This window comes from Solanum pennellii, chromosome 11 (genome assembly GCF_001406875.1).
Source record: "Solanum pennellii chromosome 11, SPENNV200".
Taxonomy (NCBI): Eukaryota; Viridiplantae; Streptophyta; class Magnoliopsida; order Solanales; family Solanaceae; genus Solanum; species Solanum pennellii.
The window spans coordinates 2,614,458-2,636,176 of NC_028647.1; the positions used below are offsets into that span (position 1 = coordinate 2,614,458).

At 35.9% G+C, this 21,719-nt stretch overlaps 2 protein-coding genes across 3 annotated transcripts in view; one reads left to right on the plus strand and one right to left on the minus strand.

Annotated features, from left to right (window-relative positions):
• The window catches only part of LOC107004660 (exocyst complex component SEC8), a 17,707-nt gene extending 13,660 nt beyond the window's left edge, over positions 1 to 4,047 (plus strand). Inside the window, exons 19-27 of the mRNA XM_015202952.2 lie at positions 335 to 532; positions 886 to 971; positions 1,462 to 1,657; positions 1,746 to 1,823; positions 2,783 to 2,884; positions 2,977 to 3,051; positions 3,262 to 3,357; positions 3,456 to 3,505; positions 3,596 to 4,047. Coding sequence (XP_015058438.1) covers positions 335 to 532; positions 886 to 971; positions 1,462 to 1,657; positions 1,746 to 1,823; positions 2,783 to 2,884; positions 2,977 to 3,051; positions 3,262 to 3,357; positions 3,456 to 3,505; positions 3,596 to 3,683 — 969 coding nt within the window. The 3' untranslated portion in view covers positions 3,684 to 4,047. The remainder of the gene's footprint in view (positions 1 to 334; positions 533 to 885; positions 972 to 1,461; positions 1,658 to 1,745; positions 1,824 to 2,782; positions 2,885 to 2,976; positions 3,052 to 3,261; positions 3,358 to 3,455; positions 3,506 to 3,595) is intronic.
• A 358-nt stretch (positions 4,048 to 4,405) lies between these two features.
• LOC107005016 (kinesin-like protein KIN-UC) lies at positions 4,406 to 21,417 on the minus strand. Of its 2 annotated transcripts, XM_015203469.2 has the most exons (22): positions 21,174 to 21,417; positions 19,165 to 19,262; positions 18,936 to 19,058; positions 17,482 to 17,667; positions 15,191 to 15,412; positions 14,058 to 14,217; positions 13,712 to 13,861; positions 12,635 to 12,723; positions 11,732 to 11,944; positions 11,405 to 11,539; positions 11,182 to 11,316; positions 9,972 to 10,151; positions 9,488 to 9,667; positions 8,049 to 8,174; positions 7,685 to 7,813; positions 7,496 to 7,616; positions 7,279 to 7,371; positions 6,409 to 6,534; positions 5,525 to 5,650; positions 5,244 to 5,387; positions 5,039 to 5,167; positions 4,406 to 4,808 (listed from the first exon to the last, which is right to left on the minus strand). In XM_015203469.2, exons 1-22 carry the CDS (start codon positions 21,415 to 21,417, stop codon positions 4,663 to 4,665), a joined length of 3,255 nt encoding a protein of 1,084 aa, XP_015058955.1. In that variant the 3' UTR covers positions 4,406 to 4,662. The 2 variants fall into 2 exon arrangements, with proteins under 2 accessions (XP_015058955.1, XP_015058956.1); XM_015203470.2 differs by lacking the exons at positions 19,165 to 19,262; positions 21,174 to 21,417 and having other exon boundaries at positions 17,482 to 17,618; positions 18,936 to 19,051.
• Positions 21,418 to 21,719: the final 302 nt, after the last annotated feature.

Genomic DNA, 21,719 nt, shown 5'->3' on the forward strand with positions numbered 1-21,719 from the left:
GGGGGGGGGGGGGGATCTGATCAACATTTATTGTTGTCTGGAAGATAACCTATGGAATGGAAGCATTAGTTCTCTATTGTTCTTTAATCAGAATGACTATATATCCAGATGAGAAAAGTTTTCTACGAGAAGATTTTTTTACAGTTAATGTCTAAATGAAGAGCTTCTAAACAACAACCAAAACCAGAGAGTTACCTTATGAGAAGGGGAAACTATCATTTTGTGGGGCACAGTTAGAAAATGGAGTAGAGTACAGAAGTAAAATATTATTAGGTTGCCTCAATTTCCTCTTCCCCATATACGCACTTGACAATACTGTATCTTATTTATTCAGGCAGTTCTTGAGAAGCAAAGTTATATGCTCATAGGCAGACATGACATTGAAAATCTGATGCGACGTGATCCAGCTAGTGCATGTTTACCCTGCTCAACTGGTGAGCTTAACACAGAATATGGTGCTGCCAATGGTGAAAATTCAGAGGTTGAAATGGAAATCAGTGACGCATTATTGAATTTGCGACCAATCAGACAGGTATCTTTTTGACGTTTTTTTTGGCGGGCGGGGTGGAGTGTCAGTGGCTATGTAGACAATAGCTAAAGAGGCTTAATATTTGTGTCAGGATGATCAGTATCACTAGAAATGCAACGTTGAAATTCTAATTGTAAATGAATAAGAAGAGGAAGATGAATACTAATGTGAAAAGAGTTAGAATTATTAGTTGGTGCATTACCTCATAAATGAGATGAATCTGAAAATAATGGAGTGACTGATGATAGCATAGAATTGACATTGATTCAGCAAACTTGGCAAGTGAAATATATTGTATATAATTCTCAATGTCAATTATTTTGATATGCTAAGCTAGTTTCCATACATTTTTGCAGGAAAACTTGATTCGTGATGATAACAAGCTAATTTTACTGGCATCTTTAAGTGATTCATTGGAATATATTGCTGACTCAATTGAAAGGCAAGTTCTTAAATCTTTTTGCAGTATTGTTCTTCGTTTCAAATGTTTGCTTTAGTCGGCAGAACAGAGTTTTATATGGGTTCTCACATAGTTCGCGAGAGCACTGCTGCACGGACAAGCATTTTTGAGTAACTGACTCATAACAAGGATTGGCAAAAATATGTGTGTTCATTTAGTTATTGGGCCACTAAATTAGTCAGAGCACACGGTAGATGCCACATATTTACCTATCATTCGTCATTACCAATCAGCAATTAACTAATATTGGACGTCTTACTTTGATACTCCTAACAGACGTCTCACGCTCTCTTCCTCACAAGCTCTTTCCTTTTTCCACGGTGGTTGGCTACATGTATCATTTGTTATTTAGGGGAAGCTTCGACGATTATTGTTTGTATATAATGAAATTTTTGGTACAACTGAACAGGTTCTATTTGAACTTTGAATACCTTTTTATGGCTTGTCAGCTTGTTTCTGATGCAAATTACAGGCTTGGGAAGATTTGCCATAGCACATCTAATCAGGTAGAAGATAATGGGGGGCAGAAAGCTCCAAAGCATTCTAGAACTAGCAGTATGCCTCCCAAGGATTTAGCATCTTTTGCTGAAGAATATAGGAAACTTGCAATTGATTGCCTCAAGGTTCTTCGTGTGGAGATGCAATTGGAGACTATTTTCCATCTGCAGGTTTGTGGGCATGAGTGGTGATTTTGATTAACTTTGTTGTAGAAGAGGGTAGTATTTACGACCAACAGTGTGAGCAACTCTTTTACAGGAAATGACGAGTAAGGAATTCCTGGACGATCAAGATGCAGAGGAGCCAGATGATTATATAATTTCAATAACTTCCCTGGTAAATTTTTCTGCTGTCTGTAGTGTATAATAACTTCTATCATTTTCTGGTAAAGATCTCTTTTCTCACCCTTACAAAGTCTGCTTATGGTAGTAACGATTTGTGGATGTTGTGATCTATCACATGATCTCTTTCTATCTTCTCCTTTTAGATTCAAACTTTGACTTTGTAGATGTGTTAAATTCAAATGCTGACTATTCTCTTGGGAGGGTAGTATGATAATATCATGTTTCATCTATTTTTATTTTTAAATCCCGACTTCATTCCAGGGTCTACCTTCTCGGTGCACCATCTGTCATATTAATTAATAAAGAAATACTCCTTATGTTTCAATTTTTTTGTCTAGTTTCGACTTGAAACGGAGTTAAGAAAGTGAAGAGGACTTCTGAATCTTGTAGTAAGATATGTGGAATGTACCAAAATGCCCTTTAATCTTGTGGTTTACACGTGGACAGTTATAATGAAAGAGTTGCCTAAAAAGGAAAGAGGTAAGACAAACAAACTGAAACAAAGGGAGTAGTAGAAAATTCACTTAGAAGATAAAAGTTTTATACAGTAAGAAAAAGTTCTACACACTTGAAGAGTAACTTAAGCTCTGGGGACCAGCTTATTTGGTGTGAGCTAAAAACATGTGGTCTTTAAAACAAGTAAATGTCATTCAGAGACGTGAATAGCGTGGACTGCAGAGGAGTAAATCACCCCACAATGTTTTGTTGTGTAGCTTTTCAGTAGATTTGAGAAATCATTGAAGCCAGATGACAACACTTCCATTTTTGCTTTTAACATATTACTCGTTCAGAATTAAGTCAATGGTTTGCTTTCTTCCAATTGCTTCTTTTTTAGTTTGTTATCAACTGATTGAAGATTTTAGTGCCCATTACGATTTACTTCTTCATTCTATTAGAATAGAGTTAAAGAACCAAATTACATATTGTTTTTCTCTGGTTTCTGTAATCCAGATAACACGCCGGGATGAGGAAATGGCACCCTTCATTGCAGGATCAAGGCGGAACTATATATTCGGTGGTATATGTAGTGTTGCTTCAAATGGATCAATCAAGGTCTGCATAGAGCGGTTCTGTTGATTAAAATTCTGATATTCATTGAATTTCCGACCACCTGCCATCTTATTCTTCTCTTTGTCGCCTCCTAGGCTTTGGCTGATTTGAAATCTATCAACCTGTTTGGAGTTCAGCAAATATGCCGTAATTCCATTGCACTGGAACAGGTGGTGTCTTTTTCCTTGAAATCTTTAAGGTGGTTCCATTTAGAGAGCTAAATGCTATTCAATTAGTTTGATCTCTAAATTAACATCTCAAGGGAACCAATCTGTCTACTCATTGATTCAATGTAATTTTCATTTTTTCTTTCTAGCTTGGATGCTTGCGTTGTTATTTCTCACACAGCATAACTAATTGTCTTCTTCCAAGTTGTTTAGGCTTTGGCTGCTATCCCCTCAATCGACGGTGAAGCTGTGCAATTGAGATTAGACCGTGTTAGGACGTACTATGAGCTGTTGAACATGCCATTTGAGGTAATCAAGTCTGCAAGTTCACGACGTTGAACTTTCTGATGTTGTTCTTCTGGTTCTTAGTTACAACATCTGTGTAATCATTGGGTTCCTTTTCTCAGGCCCTACTTGCATTTATCGCGGAGCATGAGAACCTTTTTTCATTTGCAGAGTAAGTAGTTTTAATGTTAGTGCAGCTTATCGATGTGGCAATTGGGCTACAAGTGTTGATGAAAACAAACATTCAATGTCTTCTCTTCAGGTACTCTCATCTTCTTAAGGTTCAGGTTCCGGGTAGGGAAATTCCAGCTGATGCACATGATCGTGTAGCTGAAGTACTGCCCCGCTAATTCAAACTGAAGTGCAGAACATTGCCGTTCATTGGAACTTGATAGACAAGAGTGTTTGCAGATTGATTCTTTTTATGTTGCAGAGCTTTGTGAAGTGCAGGCATATGTATAGATGGTTGGAAGTAATTTCATGGAAGAAGCTTAACCTGAATGTTCATAAATGTTCATTGTTTTGGTCAGGGCTGTTAGACTTATTGTTATTATTCTTTTTGTAGTCATATTCTTTAGTGTCCTGCATCATTTTTTGGCAACCTTTAATTTTCATCTTGTTCATATGAAGGGTTTTTCTTTAGTTTGGATGAAATGAATCATGTCTGTAAAATTCTGTATCCAGTAATAAAAGATATTTAGTGGATCGTCTACACACTGGCTAAGAAAAAGTATGCAAGTTATATACCTCACCATCTTGATTGTTCGACGAGATCTTTAAAGCCAGCATGAGAACTAGTTCTGAGTTATATTGCTTGGACTGTAATATTGATCTTTCAAAAATACTTTTTGGAAGATTAGACGCGCACCTAATGACATTTTTAAAGAGTTTCGAGTGGAATGAATAGAGAAGATTCAACTAAATTTTTTATTACATGTGAATCAAGGGCAGATGTAGATCATAACTTATTGATTCATCTCAACACATTTGCTTTTGCTTCGATCTTGCATATATTTAAAGTTCACTATACGTTTCAATCTCTTGCAAATGTGAAAACTAGGTCTCGGATCCATAATGTTCAAATCCTAGATCAACGAGTATTTCTTATTACCATCGATATTGAGATGTTGATAAAATTACAATGTAAATGTATAAGAATGGTATATAATTTACAAAAACATTTATCATAAAGCATCTTAGTTACATTTTGTTGGCCTACATACAGGATTGTTGTAAATACATGTTAGTAAAAGAGGCTACTTCATAATGCTCTACTTCTGTAGACCCAAAAAACTGGGATTTCGTTATATTGGTGAAGTATTGCCTTCACTATGCTTTAATTTGAGCTTTAAATGTAGAACTCAACTTAAGTGTCTTCTTAGCCAAATTGCGTATATCCTCTCGTGAAGATTCGTTTGATATTCGTATAATTTCATCCAATGCTCCACTTGACACAAAATCTCTAGCATTACCCTCTGCCATAGCCATAAGAAGATGCATCACTATTAATAGATATCTTTACTTTGATAGTTTTGTGAAGAATTTCATATTTAGATTTTTGAGGCAGGAGGCATTAGATCCTCAAGAGTAGACCAACACTTGCCAAGGACAAGGTATACGACTACGCCAGAAGGTTTAGCTGTTTTTAGCTCCTAAAATCACAAGAAGAGCTATAACAAGAAATAAGTTTGGATAAGTAGCTAACCATTTTGTGCCAAATGACACAGAGCAAGTTCAATGTGGCGCCTAGTGGAAGAAGAAGTATTGTTAGAGTTGGTTGTCAACCATTTCAGTACGCCATCTTCCATAAGAGTAGAACGGCCTTTCCTATGTCCTGGACAAAGCAATACTAGTCAAGTTTTTGCTCACAGGAAAAACAGTAATTACATCCATGTCTGAACAACACAAACCTTGAATTGTTCCTCGCGATTCACACTTTGCAAAGTTAGCCAATCCTCTGGCAACCTGTGCAATGACTTCAATATTTCCAGATCTAGCCATTTCTAACAATGCTTTGACAGCTCCATCTTCCCTCAATTTAGTGTGTAACTTTTCTGTCATGACATAGATGCTTATCAATGTTCAACATAAATGCACAGTAAACAATTCACACTAGTCAATTCAACAATGCACATCATCATGTGTTCAGGAGTGACTACACATACTACAGCAGATAATGACCTGAACTTACCATTTCCACACAAATTTGCAATTGCTCCTGCTACCATTCGAAGAGTTTGGGCATCTTCAGTTTTGACAGCTGTATTGGCTAAAAGTTGAGCACCTCCTTTGCTTGATATTAATCCTTGATTCATTTCTGAACAGGTTAAAATTTGAAAAATTAAAACACAAGTGAAATTTGATCGATCAGCCCTTAACAACAGATTCATGTGAAACGAGAAAGAAATTTCAGAGGGTTAAAACATCGAGCTGACTGGATAATAGCCAAACTTTGCTTTCCTCCAGAAAGAACATCATGGCGAGCTTAGATCACAGATGCAACTACTCTGATGTTTACACTTTACTCTGAAAAAATCTATTCATAATATGGATGATTATACAGTCTTTGTACAACCTTTATTTGTATATATTATTATATGTTACCTATTTCAAAAAATATGAAAAATTATAAACAGGTTAATGCACAAGATTACTATCACTTGAACGTTCTACAATATATGGTTTAAAGGAGGTTCCTGTGCTTTTTGAAAGTTGAAGAAGGGGATGTAAACAAAGGAGTGTCTATATCCAGAGTGGTTCCGGAGATGGCAACCTCCTTTTGTTTGTCTAATTGTTAGCTTCCTAGAGTATTCTTGCCACCTTTTCAATTGTCCTTGTTTTCTAAATAGACCAGTCAACGACTCGAAGCTCCTTGGCCCAATTAACTGGAAAATTTGGAATTAAGATGACTAAGCATTCATGAATAGCATATTCATACTTATCATTGTGTATAAAGATTTTATTCCTATGACCAGCTCAGAAACATGATTAAGAAGGTTCCAATGAATGATAAAATCCACATCAAGGAAATTCTTAGTCTAAGCCGAGAATGTAATGAAGAAAATTCACAAGTACCATTCATTGCCAAATTGGCAATAGCTCCAGAAGCCACTCTGAGTATAGTTGCATTTTGGGATGATTGTAGCAGCATGAGAAGTGCATCTAAACCACCTTCTTGCACAATCTTTTCCTGATTGCTGTCTGAAATTAGGAAAAAAAGACTCAGGTTTTTCCTCTGCGTATTATCTGTTGATTTCTTTTTTCACAACTGAAATGACAATAACTTGTTCATGTCAGTCTTTTGGTCCTGTGGAGTTGAATCAGATTATGGACATAGTGGAAATGGAAGAGTACATAGAGATATAATGGTGGACTGATATCTCTCATTCACTCTCTTCAATGTCAATTCTGATTGATTAGCTTCCTCTTTTGCGCACAGTTCGCATAACAGATATGTTGAAATTAGGTCTTTACGATTAAAAGCAAATAGATCTGACTGGTTTAAGAATGATTAATTAAGAAGCTAAGAGCCCAAGAAAGCAAAGCAAGCAGAGATTTTCCTGAATTTCTCCAAGTAGCAAAAAAAAAAAAACTTTTACTAGCCTATTCACAGTTGTCACATAACATTAAGCACAAAAATCCTACCTAAAAACCAGAGAAGTAACCTAATGTCGTTCACCTCAAATGCGCACATATCATTTAATGTGTTTAAAGGTTTAGGGGAAGATATTTTACTTTGCAACATAAACTTTATGCCTTAACGCTAATGTCATGGCTTTTTGCAAGTCCCAAGTGGTAATTTAGTTTATCTGGGCAGCCAAAGAACCATCATTTTCAGTTACCATACCAAATAAAGATTTCTATCAAGCTATTCCGTTTAGTGCTATTGACAAACATACCATTGTTTTGACACTTAAATATCACTAAACAATTAGTTATACAGACCTTCAGCTGCAAGATTGGCTACCACCTTCACAGCATGAATTTGGACGTCCAAATCAACTGATGACAACAAAGAGATTATCTTCTGGACACCAACTGAATTGCAAAGTCATTAAACCTAGTTAATTTAAAGAATCCAAAAGATAAATAGAAAGAAATAGACATGATTATGCTATTATATAACAAGAACGACCTGACTTTAGCATTTAAAGAGGTTTACCTTCTTCAATTATCTTTGACATTGTATTCTGATGGGCAAAAATCCTTTCCCTTGATTCAGTTGATCTGTGCATATTGAATGATCTACTGGGTGTATATTGCTTCACATATGACTTCTTCTCCTGTAAATATGAGATGTTAACTCCAATCCACGTTATAGTAGACAAAAGAACCCCAAGACAGGACTTACCTCAAAGCCATCTTCACTCTCAGGCACAAACTTCTTTATATTAAACAGCTCATTTTCAGCAGCTTTCCTTTGCTTTTCCTCCATTAGAAGTGTTTGCCTCACATTGTGAAGTTCGTCATGCAATTCTATCTAAGGGATCATGTTGAGAAAGCGAAGATTATTATAAGTAAATCTTCCACCAACATAAATTATGTTTTTTTGCTTATAAGTAGGGTGAACATTTTTCCTGTCTTGCTGTTATCTTTCACCTTTTTTTTTCTTTTGCAGGAGGGTTGGGAGGGAAGGTGAGCATGGTAAGTTATTTTAAGTGAAATTAACATTAATGAGAACCTTGAGTGGACAAACGTTAAAGTGCTTTACATACCTTTTCTGATAATAGAGCCTGATATTCTGTTTTTAATGCTTGAAGTTCCTTCACAGTTGGCTCATACAGGTGATGCATTTCTTCTAATTTTGATCTAAGTGCATCTGACTCTTTTTCCCTCTGAATCTACATTCCGGAAAAGCAATAGCAATTGAGGCAGAAAAGAACTATAATGTAGAAGATTAAAGCCAAAACTGTTGCAACAACTACTCCTCAGCGTCACCTATATGAATTGTCACTAGCCATATTCCCAGTTTAAATTCATCTCAAGCCAACATTTTACAAAATAAAAATAAAAATAAAATGGAAGTACAAGAAGTTCTCCTATATTTCCTATTGGCCTAAGAATCTCTAATAGGGATTAAAAACTCCTAGAAAACACAGGGCCTACAGTATACGCATTAACATGACAAACATATACTCCCAACTGATTAAAATTACCTATATAAATCTTCTTCTTCATTGTGCCCTATGTTTTGCTAAGTCTGCATTGATTCCAAGATATTATAGGGTTTTCAAGTTTCGAGACAACTTCCTTCCAAATGATTTTCGGTCTACCTCGTCCCCTTTAACACTGTTAAGATGTTAAATGACTACATTATGAGTTGATTAGGATTGTTATTAGAATTCTGATTGTTTAGTTATACACTTAACCAATATTTTACATATTGTAACGACTATAAATCCACAACCAAGCTTATGGGAAATAGTCAAGCTTCCGTTTCAAGTCTCTCTAGTATAACATAGTATCATAGTCAGGTCCATTCTTGTTATTTTATGTCCCAATTTTGGGCCTCAATACTATGTGATGCATACTCTAATTGGCATGCCTGGGCGTGCTGGGATCGGGTATTAGGACACATAAATTGAAGGATTTGTTGTTTGTCTCCTTATATTGTCTTGGACAATCCTTACGTTATGAGCTATTTTATGGTTGAGTTAAGCCCTCAATTTTGAATGCCTTCTTGTTGAGCCTTCACTAGGATTTTTCTACCCCCCTAATTAAAACCATAATTCTTGTCATTTTAGTATGCCTTCAACATTCTCTTGTTGGCTTTATCCTGACTAGCGTGTAAAGTATTTGATGAAAGGGCAGTGGTGTAAACGGCCGCAGTTTTGTCTACTTAAATACCATGTCAAGAATATTGCTCCACTTTATCTATTTATTTATACATTGAGAGGTTGAGAACAAACTGTCTTAATTAAAGTTACCAGTTTCAACAAAATAAAGAACTGTCTTAATTATTTGATTCAAAATTTAGATGCAATATCTTAATATTTAGATGTGTATTCACATGCAAACATCTTAATCCTTATAAAATCAAACGGGCTAAGTCAACTTTGTCAACTGAATAAGAGTGAGAATCATGAAGATGCTTCAGATCGCATCCTATAGATTATCCAAATAGTACAGAGGCTAAATGGTTATTCAGCTTTACCTTTGTTGAGGTTTCATGGTCTGTAAATTGTTCTTCAATTGCATGTAGTTGTTCCTTCGCATTTTCAACACGAGCATGCTCCTCTTTTAGCTGTTGTTCTAATTGTGCTATTTTCTCCTCATACATCAGAGTAGTGTCTGCAAGTTCCTTCTGATACATAGATGCTTCCTTTTGATGGTGCTTTTAGGGACAAAAAAAACAAAAAACAAAAACAAAAACAAAATTAGATACTTTTTCATAGCAACCTAGAACAAATAGAAACTAAAATCGGCTCCTGGTTAGTTTCAGTATGACGAAAAAAGAAAATTAGATTAACTTCACTCCACATATTAGTTATAGGCTTTTAACTAAAGTACGTGTAAGTTGTATTTTCTGGCTTAGAAAACCTGAAAAATTAATCATAGTAGGAGCTATGGATTCAGAAATAGAATCGCAAGTTGATGTCTTATAAAGAAAAAAGAGCATTCCGGTATAAATGGTCCACCTGCATTAATTCCTGAAGGCCAGGTAATTGCTCCTTCATCAGTTCTAATTGTTGTTCAGCACTTTCAGAACGAGCACGCTCATCTTGTAATTGCTTCATCAGATCAGTTATCTTCTTCTCATACATTTGGGTGTTCTCGGCAAGTACTTTCTGATATGACGAATTCTCAGATTGTTGTTGCTACAAACACCAAAACAACAAGATTAGTGACTCAACTGATCCAATGGAAACATGTCCAGTTTATGATAGAAAACTAGATGCGGAGCTACTAAATAATCTCAAAATCATCACCATATAGCAAATTAAGTTTCAAATCTCCAAAACGCCAACTACTTCAAATCATCACATCAAGTAATACTTGCAATTTCCACAAGCACATTTTAAAGAACCTAACTCATCTTAAGTTAAGAAAAATAAACCATTTGACCTTTTAACCGGTGCTTGCTAAGTAGTGGCAATAATAATCTGAACTTTATGAAAGTCGAACCAGAACTTGAATAGGAAAACAAGTAGACACATCTGCAAGGAAACCCATCTCGAAAAGAGTGAGTTGCCTAAAATCCTCCTTGTTGTCTTGCTTGGTTTCGGATAAGAAAGACTATTCACTTTAACCTACCTTCCTAGCTTTAGTTGCTTTAAGGCTTGTCTTTCTTTTAGAACCTTGTTACTTTTAAGCTGTCTTTTTCGCTGAGGCTTCCAGAAAAGAAACATTTCTTACAGGTGACTTATTTATAGCACCTTTGTACAACGTAAAATATTATCCAATGTTGGACACTAATGATACACTATCATGTAGGTACATATGTATCTTAATTGCTAATTCCAACAATTCAACAGAAGGATAGGGAGAGGAGAATACATAAAAGGATAAAGACAGAGCTCTATATAACTTCCAACAGTTGTATGATTGGGCCAGTCTCTTTCAGTAGAGAAGGGGCAAACTCAAAGGAACAAAAAGGTATAATGTCAAGTTGAAATAGTCTGTCAATACAGGTCACAGTATATATTCGAACTTCTGAAGAAGCTAGACCGCCAGACATCAGAAAATCACCTCGACAGTCTCAGTTCTTCTTTACTGAGATGAGTCTACATGGGACTTAGAATATCTAGTATAAATGCTTCCGAAAATACATAGCTCAATTCATTGCCACAGCTTTAAATCTAATTTCAGAAGTATGTTGAATGAGCATAATTGATCGATACTAGATACCTTGCTATGCTTTAAACTCATTTCTAGGCGTGCAACCTCATCCTGCAAGAATTTTTTATGATTTTTGTCTCGGATGATATCTTTCAGTACGTTTTCCAACTCCAATTTCAAACGACCATTCTCTTTCTCCAGAAGCTGAAAATAGACGAGACATATTTAGGAGCTTTAGCCACTGGTATGAGAAATTTAAAAGTTTGTAGAGATTAGGACTCTGCCCATGAACCTTGTTATTCTTCAAATCTGATTCTAGCTTCAAATTCTCATTCTTCATCGAATTGATCTGTTGCTTCTGGAAATTCAACTCCTCCAACAGTTTTTCCATATCTGACACCAGGCGACTATTTTCTTTCTCTAGAACCTGCAGATGAAATAACGCATCCAGGGACATTGAAAGCATGGAAGTAAATAATATCAGTTCACTGCCCCACTAGAATGAGATGAAATATGGAAGGACAATATGCTATAAGGATTTTCTTCTTTTAGCAAGCTCAACCTCAGAGAACGAAGGCGATAGATCCTGAAAGATAGAAAAAAGAGGCCAAAAGATTACCTCGGACCTGGCAACTATACTTCTTTCTGCTTCAGTAAATGACTTTTGACACTCTCTTAGTTTTTTTTCCATAGCCATTCGGTCATTTGCCCTAAACTTTTGCTGCCTATCAACCTCCACAGTGAGGTGCTCCACTTGAGTCTCTAGCTTCCGGCATAAGTTCTCGTAATCAAATTCTTCTCTCAACTTCACCGTGTTAACTATTTTCATGGCCTGTATAAAACAATTAATGCTAGCTCATGTGGCATGAAAGCTTTGAAGTGTCAACTATAAAACAGCACATGTCCAGATATAATATACCAGCAGAAGCGCACAACTTCTGGATCATAAATTGGCAGAGATGTGGTCTGTCATGTCATGGTTAGCAAGGAGTGAAAAAGCAGCCAATGACAATTTTTTGGCAAGAAAAGCTATTAAAAGATTATATTTCTCTTTCATAAGTGCTTAGCTTCTTATAGGAAGGCTCTTTGTACATCAGTTCATATGATAAACAGAAAAAGGAATGCAGCATAGTACATTATGCTTTCAAAACTACTTCTTTCTATAGACAAAAGAGAGCTTAAGCATTCAAAAGAGCGACAATAATCAAGTTGACTGAATCTCTTGTATCGGGATAAGAATTTTTATCCACCACTGGAAGTAGTACTTATTTTTCTCTGTTTTTAAATACAAGTTAGACCAAATGGTGAACACTCTTTAGATATGAGAGATACGGCTTATCGAAACTGCTATTAGATGGAAAGAACAAAGGGAAGTCTAAAGCATGAGACTTTGCGGAATCAGATTAAAGATGAGATGACAGATGCTCAAGTATTCAGTAGGAAAACTGACGACAGTTGAGACTTGAGAGGCCAAAGGACTAAAAAAAAACTGCCACACATAATAAAAGAATAGAAATCTCACCCTTTGTCCAAACATTATTGTGCTTGTGGTCTCTGGATAATGTCGAGAAGATGGTCCAATGGTTATTATGAGTGAAGTTCGTGCAGAACCTGTTTCATTAGCTTATATTAATAAGAAAATACCCATAAAGACAAGAATAGCATTCACATAATACAAACTTACACCCTAGGATTATTTTAGCTTTGAGGAAAGGACGGAACAGATATTAATCACAGGTTATCTGCAGTAGCTACTATTTTTTCACATACAACATACAATCTGAAATCCCATAACCCGTTTCTCTAAACAAAGCTTCTCTATTCCATAGCCACCACAATAAATTTCATTCAACGTAGAAGGTTCACTCTTTCTCATATGCAAGCCCACATATATATTCATTTTACCAATTTTTAGCTTGGATCAACTTTGTTATCATCTTTATGACTTCACAAGGACCATATATTGTTGAAAACGCGGATGTTAACTGAAGAAATCACTAAGGGACAGGTAGTGGTGGAACGGAGTTCTTTTTGTAATGGCAGAGACTACCTCCAACCAACACAAGTACTGACTAACTTTACCCGCCAAGGTATGCAATTCTAAAGAAATTAATTAGTGTTCTTTTTACTCTGTTGCAAATTGAACCCTGGTCTCCCATGGTGGATGTAGGGTAATTATTTGAGGTCATAGTAAAAAAAATCTATTTGAGAGGCTAAATAATAGATTTTTTAAAATTAAATAGAGTATTCAGACCATAATCCTTGGGTCAGGATACGTCTTACTAATGTCTAACTGCATGTAGCAAATGACAAAGTCAATTAAAGATTTAAGATATTACATATTAGTGAAAAGCTAGAAATAACCAACTCCACGCACTGAGAGGTCAAGTAATTCATGTACAAAAAGTCGCACATTAGAGTGAAAGGAAAGGGCATAAGAACATACTTACTTCCAAACAATCACACATAACAGGGAAAGTTCAATGAATAAAAGCACAGTTACTCGCAAACATCCTATGCAAGGTGATGGGCAAATATTTTGAGATCTAAATTAGTTAAATTAAGAACAATAAAAACTAAAGAAAAAACTTTGAATAACCTCCAAATGAATCTCGAAGAAGTCGTGTTAATTTAGAATCTCTTGTAGGTATATGAGGACTGTTCTCAGCCAGTGCATTTATACACTTTCCCAGAGAAGTAAGAGACAGATTAATAAACTTAGCCTCTTCCAACAAGCGACCTTCACTCCCTGCAAGGCAGTCAAATATGATTGTTTATTAATCTAGAGCATGAACCAAAAAAAAGTAAGAGACACATGAACATACATTGCATGCTTCCATACCACATTACCACAATATCCCTACCTCCCAGAAACAGCTTATGTGTGAATACGTCAAATAAGAAATCAAAAAGAACTGGTAAGTGTGAATGATATAATAACAAACCAGATTTGTCTATTCGCTCTGATCCTGCAAGATCAACTATTAGTAGCTTGCTTTTACGAACAATAGGCATCTGATTGCCATGTCTGTCAGTTTTGCTGTCTTTCTCTTGAAAAGATGAGTCGGTTTCTTCATCATTTTTAACAGATTTACGGATGTTAACCTGTAAAAGAAGGAGAATAAGGTTAAATTAATAGACAAGTTACCTGCCTTGTAATAGATTTAATCTTTTTAAAAGCATGCTACAGTTCAACAAACTATGTCACGCACATCCCGTGACCAATATGGGACACTCTAACAACCTCCAAGATACCAGGACAATATTGGAGCGTGGAAAAAATAAAACATGAATCCAAAACTGGACAAACCAAGAAGAAGAATGGATTTATCTGTAAGACCATGTAAGGAAATCAAACTGGTCCTTAACTTAATCCCAAAATAGTTTATGAAATAGAAGTTGACCGAGACCATGTAAAGGAGACAGCCTTGCATTCCTTTACCAATATCGGACACTCTCACACCCTCCCACACACCCAGGGCTAGAAGCTCCCAGACACAAACAAAAGAACATGTGAATCCAACATTGCATAAACCAAAAATAGGAAACGGTCTAATTCCTATGCCATGTAAAGAAAATGGACATTGAACCTAACTCAACCCTACAATTCAAGGTGTGTTTTGTGCAATGAAACAACTCTGGAACTTGTTCTTTTGTCTCACAGAGATCAAGTGGTCAATGCCTGAACATACTGCAGACCTGATGAGCTGCTGGATTAGAAGAGGGGGCAGCAAGAGTCAGAAAAAGTGGAGGATAATACCTTCCTGCATTTGGTGGGCAGTATGGAAGGAGACAAATGGTAGATGCTTTGAAGATAAAATTAAGTCCATTCATGATGTGAAATGGAACTGCATTGTTCCTATATTGTTTTGGCACAAAGAAAATTGTATAGAGGAATTAGATGAGCTTGTAGATTTTTTAGGTGGCTTGTTAATTTGCAACCTTCATATTCTTTCCCTGGAACCTTATATTATGGTCCTAAATGCATGAGAGGGAACAGGAGAACGTCCAAAATTTAGTTGTGTATCCCCAACTTTTTTTTCCATAAGAGAATAGCTTAGGAAATTTTAATTTATACCATAAGAATTGCATGGCTTCGTGATGATTCGGTATTTAACTTAGTATTTGCCGCAAGACGGTTGGCTTCTCCAATTTGCAGAAGTTGCAAGAAATGGTCAAGATCCTGAATCTTAACCACTGTAGCCCCAGGCACAGATACTTCTCCAGTCTTAGCATCTTCGACAATTGGAATGTTTATCTTTTCAGGAGCAAGCAAATCTTGGATAGACTCCATGTACAACTGTTGCGTAAATTATAAATGTTAGTAAGTATTCTGAAGAAACATATGTATGGAAAAATTTACACCACTATTGCTATAACTTTTTCCTGATAGATTTAATGATGTACTATTGACTTTAAAAAGTAAGTGGGTGAAAATATCCTAGGCGGACAATAAGGTACAGTAATGTTGGAAAGTTGCTCTTGACATATTTCTTTTTCTAATTGAAAAGTCTGACCATGTGACAGTACAACCATTTCTAAAGGTTCTTAATCACTATAACAGGACTGGCGTCTCAAATCTTTACGAATTTAAAATAGTTATGATGGGTACTGGACATCTCTCTATACTAACATGTAAAACTTGACGAATCAATTCATTCAAAAGGTTACTTATGCATTCAATTTAATGGATCCTGAATGTCTGTAGAGTTCATAGCCTAAAGATCAACATGAAATTTATAGTGACCACTCTATCAAATATTGAACCTCAAAAGCTAGGATTGGTCATCAGTCATCAAGCTACACAATTGAGAAGTGTAAGCATATGAACCTTGTGTCTAACTCAACCCAAAAACTAGACCCTAAAGGGAGGATTGGTCAAGTCCATATTAACAGACGACTAGTTCATTCCCCAATCGATGTGGGACTTTTACACCCCTTTTCATGCCAAGACTTAACTAGAGTGTGGACAATATAACATTGAGACCCAAACAAGGAAGGACCTGGCTCTAATATCATGTAAATGACCTTGAGACTAACTCAGCGGCCAAAAGCTAACTCATGCTTCATGTGATATTTATAAGGATTAGGACTGACAAAATTACCACTTATTTCAGCATGGACCATCATCAACAGGTCCACCAACCAGAACAATATCTTTTAATCTTTAACTCCCAACAGAACTTAGCATTGGACAACAACAACATAATCTGTGTAGTCCCACAAGTTGGGTCTAGGGAGGGAGGATGTACACAAACCTTACCCCTACCTTTGTGGAGGTAGAGTAATTGTTTCTGATAGACCCTCTGCTCAAAGAGAAGTTTTTGTGAAAAAGAGAAATACGATAGAAAAATAGCAAAATACAAAGCAAATGAAACAGAGATAGTACCATACATTGAAGAATAAGAAACTACGCGATCACTAACTACTACTACTAATTTAAGGGGAGGGTATGAGGCTAGCCACCTGCCTCTCCCACATAAAGTAGCGACAACACACGGCTAACTACTAACTGTCTACTTTAATCCTTGACATTCATACCTTCCTATCTAGGGTCATGTCTTCGGTAAGTTGGAGTTGGGTCATGTCCTATCTAATAACCTCCCCCTAGTTTTTCTTTGACCTACATCAACCTGTCCTAGCTCCGTTTATAGCCAACCTCTCACACCTCCTTACCGGAGAAGTATCTGCTCATTGAAGAATAGTTTAAAGATAATGCTTTTTCTTGAGAATAGTAACAATATTATATACGAGTAGCAAAATTTCAAGATAATGCTATCACATGAACTTGCTTTGTAGATCTATGTGTAAGCCTTAACCAATTCGAAAGAATATGAGGACTTTAAACAAGTATTGTGTTGTTAAGGGAAATCCACCTGTCGGCCAATTCCCTTACATGTTTCCCTTCTCCTGATCAGATGCAATGGCTACATCCTAATGCCAAGGTCAGACAACCTTTCTCTAGAGTTGGGCAGTAGAAGGAGAAATTTTGCCTCTAAGAAGAAATCAGGGATGTCAAGAAGACAATAGAAACATCTGATGTTGGTTATCACTAATACACCAACAGTGTCGAATGTGACATTAGCAGTTAAAATTCAAGTTATTCAACAAAATTTATGCCAAATGAACAAGCATTGTGTTTAAATTTTTCAAATGCAAATGCGAACTGCTCAATAAAACCTACTAACATCATTAAAGATCCACATTCTTGCATTTTTCTTTGCTTTTTCTCTCAGTGTGCATGGATGCAATAATTTGCATCAATGCATGTCTGTATCTTCATAAGTTTAAATGTAGTGGTCTACTACACAAGACGCAACAATAGATACTTATACAAACAAATTTCATCAAGTTAACCCATACGAATACCTGCAAAAAGGACATTTCCACACTATCAGATGAGGGGGTTGTATTGACAATAATGTCCTCCAAAGCTCTAACCATGATGCCACGCTCTGATACATCATCTTTACCCAATCTACCAACTGTATAAGTCTTGCCAGTACCTGTTTGACCATAAGCCATAACTGTCCCATTATACCCATTCAACACGCTCTGCAAAATTAATCAATTTTTTTTTGCAGATTAAACACGTAAAAATAGTTAGAAACAAAATCCAACAACGGTTTGCTTTCTTAAAATGTAAAATTAAAAAAAAAGGGAAGAGATCATAGCTGTATCACATAAATAAAGGTTCTGTAGGTTTTATTCAAATAGACAGCCACATAAACCCTGCTAATAATAGATTTCATGTTTTACTGCTCCTTGAATATTGAGATCGAGGAATGTAGCATATTTTTCACCAACATTAGTTCACAACATTAATATCTAATAGACCTTTAATTGATCACTTTGACATGTATTTAGGATGACATAAACTTTAAGAGATGCAAATCACTTTGACAATCAACTAAACTGAACAATCTTTAGAACTTCTCCACATTCTTTTCTAGCTGAACATAAATACCATTCAACTCTGACTATTATCAATCTACCTCAATTAAGTTCAAAATAAAGTCTATATAAGTTAATAATAGTGACAAAATATTAGTAAACAAAAAGAAAGTAGCCAGAGCACGTCTCACAGAACAGGAGCATGATATTGATGTCTGTCTTGGGGAAGGGATATGTCTTATGGAAAGGCAGAGAAGCAAGTGCTCTGTCTTGAGGTAAATGTTTCCGGGAAATTCAGTTTCTGTTCTTTGGGGGCTTTTGGACCCCTCTTGATCTTTTTCGTGGTTGGAAAGAATGAATCTCAAAAAGGCCAGGAATGACTATCACTTGGCAGGTTTCAATAAAATGCCTACATGAAAGACTGATATCGCTTTCCAGGGCTATGAAGCTTAGCTTGCTTTAACAGCCACGTGATGATTCAAGTTCGTGTTGCACGAAGCTGCACCTTACTTTCTTTTTTCTTTTCAATAAGTTTTTTCTAACGCCTAGTTAACTAATGGGGCATTCAGAGATCTGATTAGAAACTGGAAGCTATTACAACAGATAATGTCCATCGTGGTAAAACTCAATGGCATAATTATTGAATACAAGAGTGAAGAGTAAACTATGTCTTCCCAAGTCAAGTGAATTATATGCATAACTAACTACATCTCATAGCCGAGCTATTATTACTCATCATCAACAAAACCAAATAACATAAATGCTCCAATAAAAATATATCACAACACTCATAATCAAAAGTTACTAGCTTTCATGACTGAATTATCACCAAGAAGTTTTATGGACATTAATGAGAGATTCTTTCTGTGAAAGCATAATACACTTCTACATATAGTTCAACTGATTATCGTTGTCACTGTACCACTTACCTCAACTACAGGCTTTGCAACTGTCTCATATATGCGCTTTTGTGATGCACTTTCAGCAAAAACTTCATCAAACTTGTAAAACTCAGAATTCCAGTTATTTTTTCTCAACTTTAACTTCTTGAGCTGCATAATTTGGGAAGTAGTTTGATTGATTTAGTAAGTTATTATGAATTACAAAGATAGAGGGGAAGATAAACAGCCATGCAAATGCACTCTAGAGGTTAATCACCTCAGGCTGCAGTTCAACGCAATCCGCATAATCAGCATCTGAAAGCTCCTGGGAATTTCTTGGTCGAACTCTGATGGCAACTCTAACTCTTCCAGGTTCTAGGAAATTTGTTACATTTGCTTAAAATGTGTTGTGTGATTTTGAAAATGATCAAACTTAATGATGGCATAAAGTAATATACAACAAGTAAAACATATCTTACAATTGCATACTTATTACAATCCCCACAAAAGAATTTGGATGAGATCATCATTGCATATAACAACTCTAAAATAGAAATGTGACATGGTATAAAAGCGGGTTGTAAAGTAGATAATTTTAAATATCCTAATGTGGGTTTTCAGAGGTAGATTCGTGCAAAAGCTGATTTTCTTCTGCACAGTACTTGGTTTGTAGATCATCCATGTATTCCTACCAATCAAACCTTAAAAGTTCCTTTATTAGTCATGCCAAAGTGGGCACAAGGTGAACCTTAGAAGCGGAAGATAAGCAAATCTATATTATCTGGAAAAAAGATATTACGCAGCTAACAAGTACATTCCCGAGTAAACTGTAGCCTTTTAATTGGAACCTGAAAACAACAAAATGATTCTTCTTTTGATAATTTAGAAGATGACCAAATTTTTGCCAATAAACTGACATTCTCCTATCTGCTATCCACAACTAAAAATTACATTCAAATAGTCTCCACATTAAATCATCAACCTCGTGTGTATTCGGAAGAGGAGGCCATATCTTGCTCCTATTATGATTTTCGTGTGCAATAGAAGAGCCTTATCAGAAGTGTGATGAAAAAACTACTCCCTCTGTCACATTTTATGCGGCACCATTTGACTTGGCACTGTGTTTAAGGAAAAAGGAAGACTTTTGAAACTTGTGGTCTAAACAATCTTTAAATATTGTGTGGCGGTAAATCATTTCGATACCGGTAAAATGAAAATGTTAAATTTAAATTATTTCCAGTTATAGTAAGGTGACATTCTTTTTGGAACGGAGTAAAAAGTAAAGGGTGCCACATAAAATGGGATAGAGGGAGTACTTTTTTTCCTGAAATTACAATCTGTTTTAGCATCCACTGTAACATTTAACGGACAATAGTATTACCCTCAATAGAGAGGAAGAATAAAAAAAGAGTTCATATACTCGATACAAACTAGTTTGAGATTGAGGTACAGTTGATTCATTGATCCCTAAATTTTTCAGCACATTTACTTGCACCAATAAAGTGAGCAGAATTATCATGCGTTAAATGACTACTCCACTTTACAGATTTTCCAAAATTTGCTAATCAAAATACATATCATCACCCAAATCTAGCTGGAGAACAACTATCTTCAAACACTTCAAATCTAACGTGCAGATAAAACAAAAACAAAAAATCATATTCACATCCCAAATTCAACTTAGCTTTTCTGCTTTCTTTTTTTCCCCTTTTTTCAGACATGAAGGACCCTTTTTTCTGAAAAAAAAATATGATACAACTGTCACACCACCAACTTCATTTCTGAATATTCAAGAACATCACAACTCAATCCTGGGTCTACTGGAAACAGCCTCTCTACCTCCCAAGCAGACGCTGCGCCAGCTCACTGATTGTGGATTCAGCCAAACACATTAGCTTTCCTCCAAATTCTGTATTTACTATTAAAAGAACTTTTGAATATATACAAATTATACATTTAGAACCCAGTAACTACTTTAAAGAACTAGAATCTCAAACTCATAAATTCTAAATCCTGGCTTCACCTCTGCTCTCGAGGCGGAGGTAACGTCTGCTTACACTCTACCTCCCCCGAACCAGACCCCACTTATGGAACTACACCGGATATCTCGTCATTGTTGTTGATTACAACTCATTCCTCAATATCTATAAAACTAAACAAAAACCACAAAGTTCTAGAAACACAAAAAAATTCAATCTTTCCACAAAAAACAACAACAAAATTCAAAATTCAAAAATCATAAACACAATCTAACCATCAAAGCATTAAAACAACTAAAATCAAAACCTGGATCATTCTCCTGAGGTGGAGACCGATTTCTTGAAGTGGGTGTAACAGAACGCCTTGAATTAGCTGATACATTTTTCGAACGCAAATTTTGCGAATGCTGCTGCTGTTGTTGGTTATTAACACTAAAATTAGCAACCCCATTTCTTCCAGAACCATGATTATTTGAACCATGATTAGGAGGTAACCTTTCAGACCTATGTGAAGATGATGGTCTACCAGTAGTAGCACCAGAAGTCGCCATTTTTTTCAAGAAAAAAACAACACCCAGAAACCAAAAAATGGTGAAAATGATACAGAAATTGATGAAGAAGATTGTAGAAAGAGGGATTCACGTTTGTAGAAGAGAAAAAAAAGTACTTGTTAATGGAGAAATTGAGAAGGAAGAGGCCGGCACGTACAATTTGACAAAGTACTATAAAAGGAGAGTTGAGATAAAAATTGAATCTTTTTCTCCTTTTTACCTTTTCTTGAAACTCCCGCCTTGTGTTACTCTCTCCCTCTCTTTTTCCGTCGAGGGTCGTCGTGAAGTGGTAAATAATCGAT

Bases quoted from the DNA above. Each gene is read 5' to 3' on its own strand.
- LOC107005016 (XM_015203469.2), bottom strand. From the start codon at position 21,417: ATGGCGACTTCTGGTGCTACTACTGGTAGACCATCATCTTCACATAGG. The intron at 7,814-8,048 runs GTATGTAAAGCA...ATGATCCCTTAG, and splicing joins AGGCTCTATTATCAGAAAAG to ATAGAATTGCATGACGAACT. The intron at 4,809-5,038 runs GTTAGCTACTTA...TGGCTATGGCAG, and splicing joins GTGTCATTTGGCACAAAATG to AGGGTAATGCTAGAGATTTT.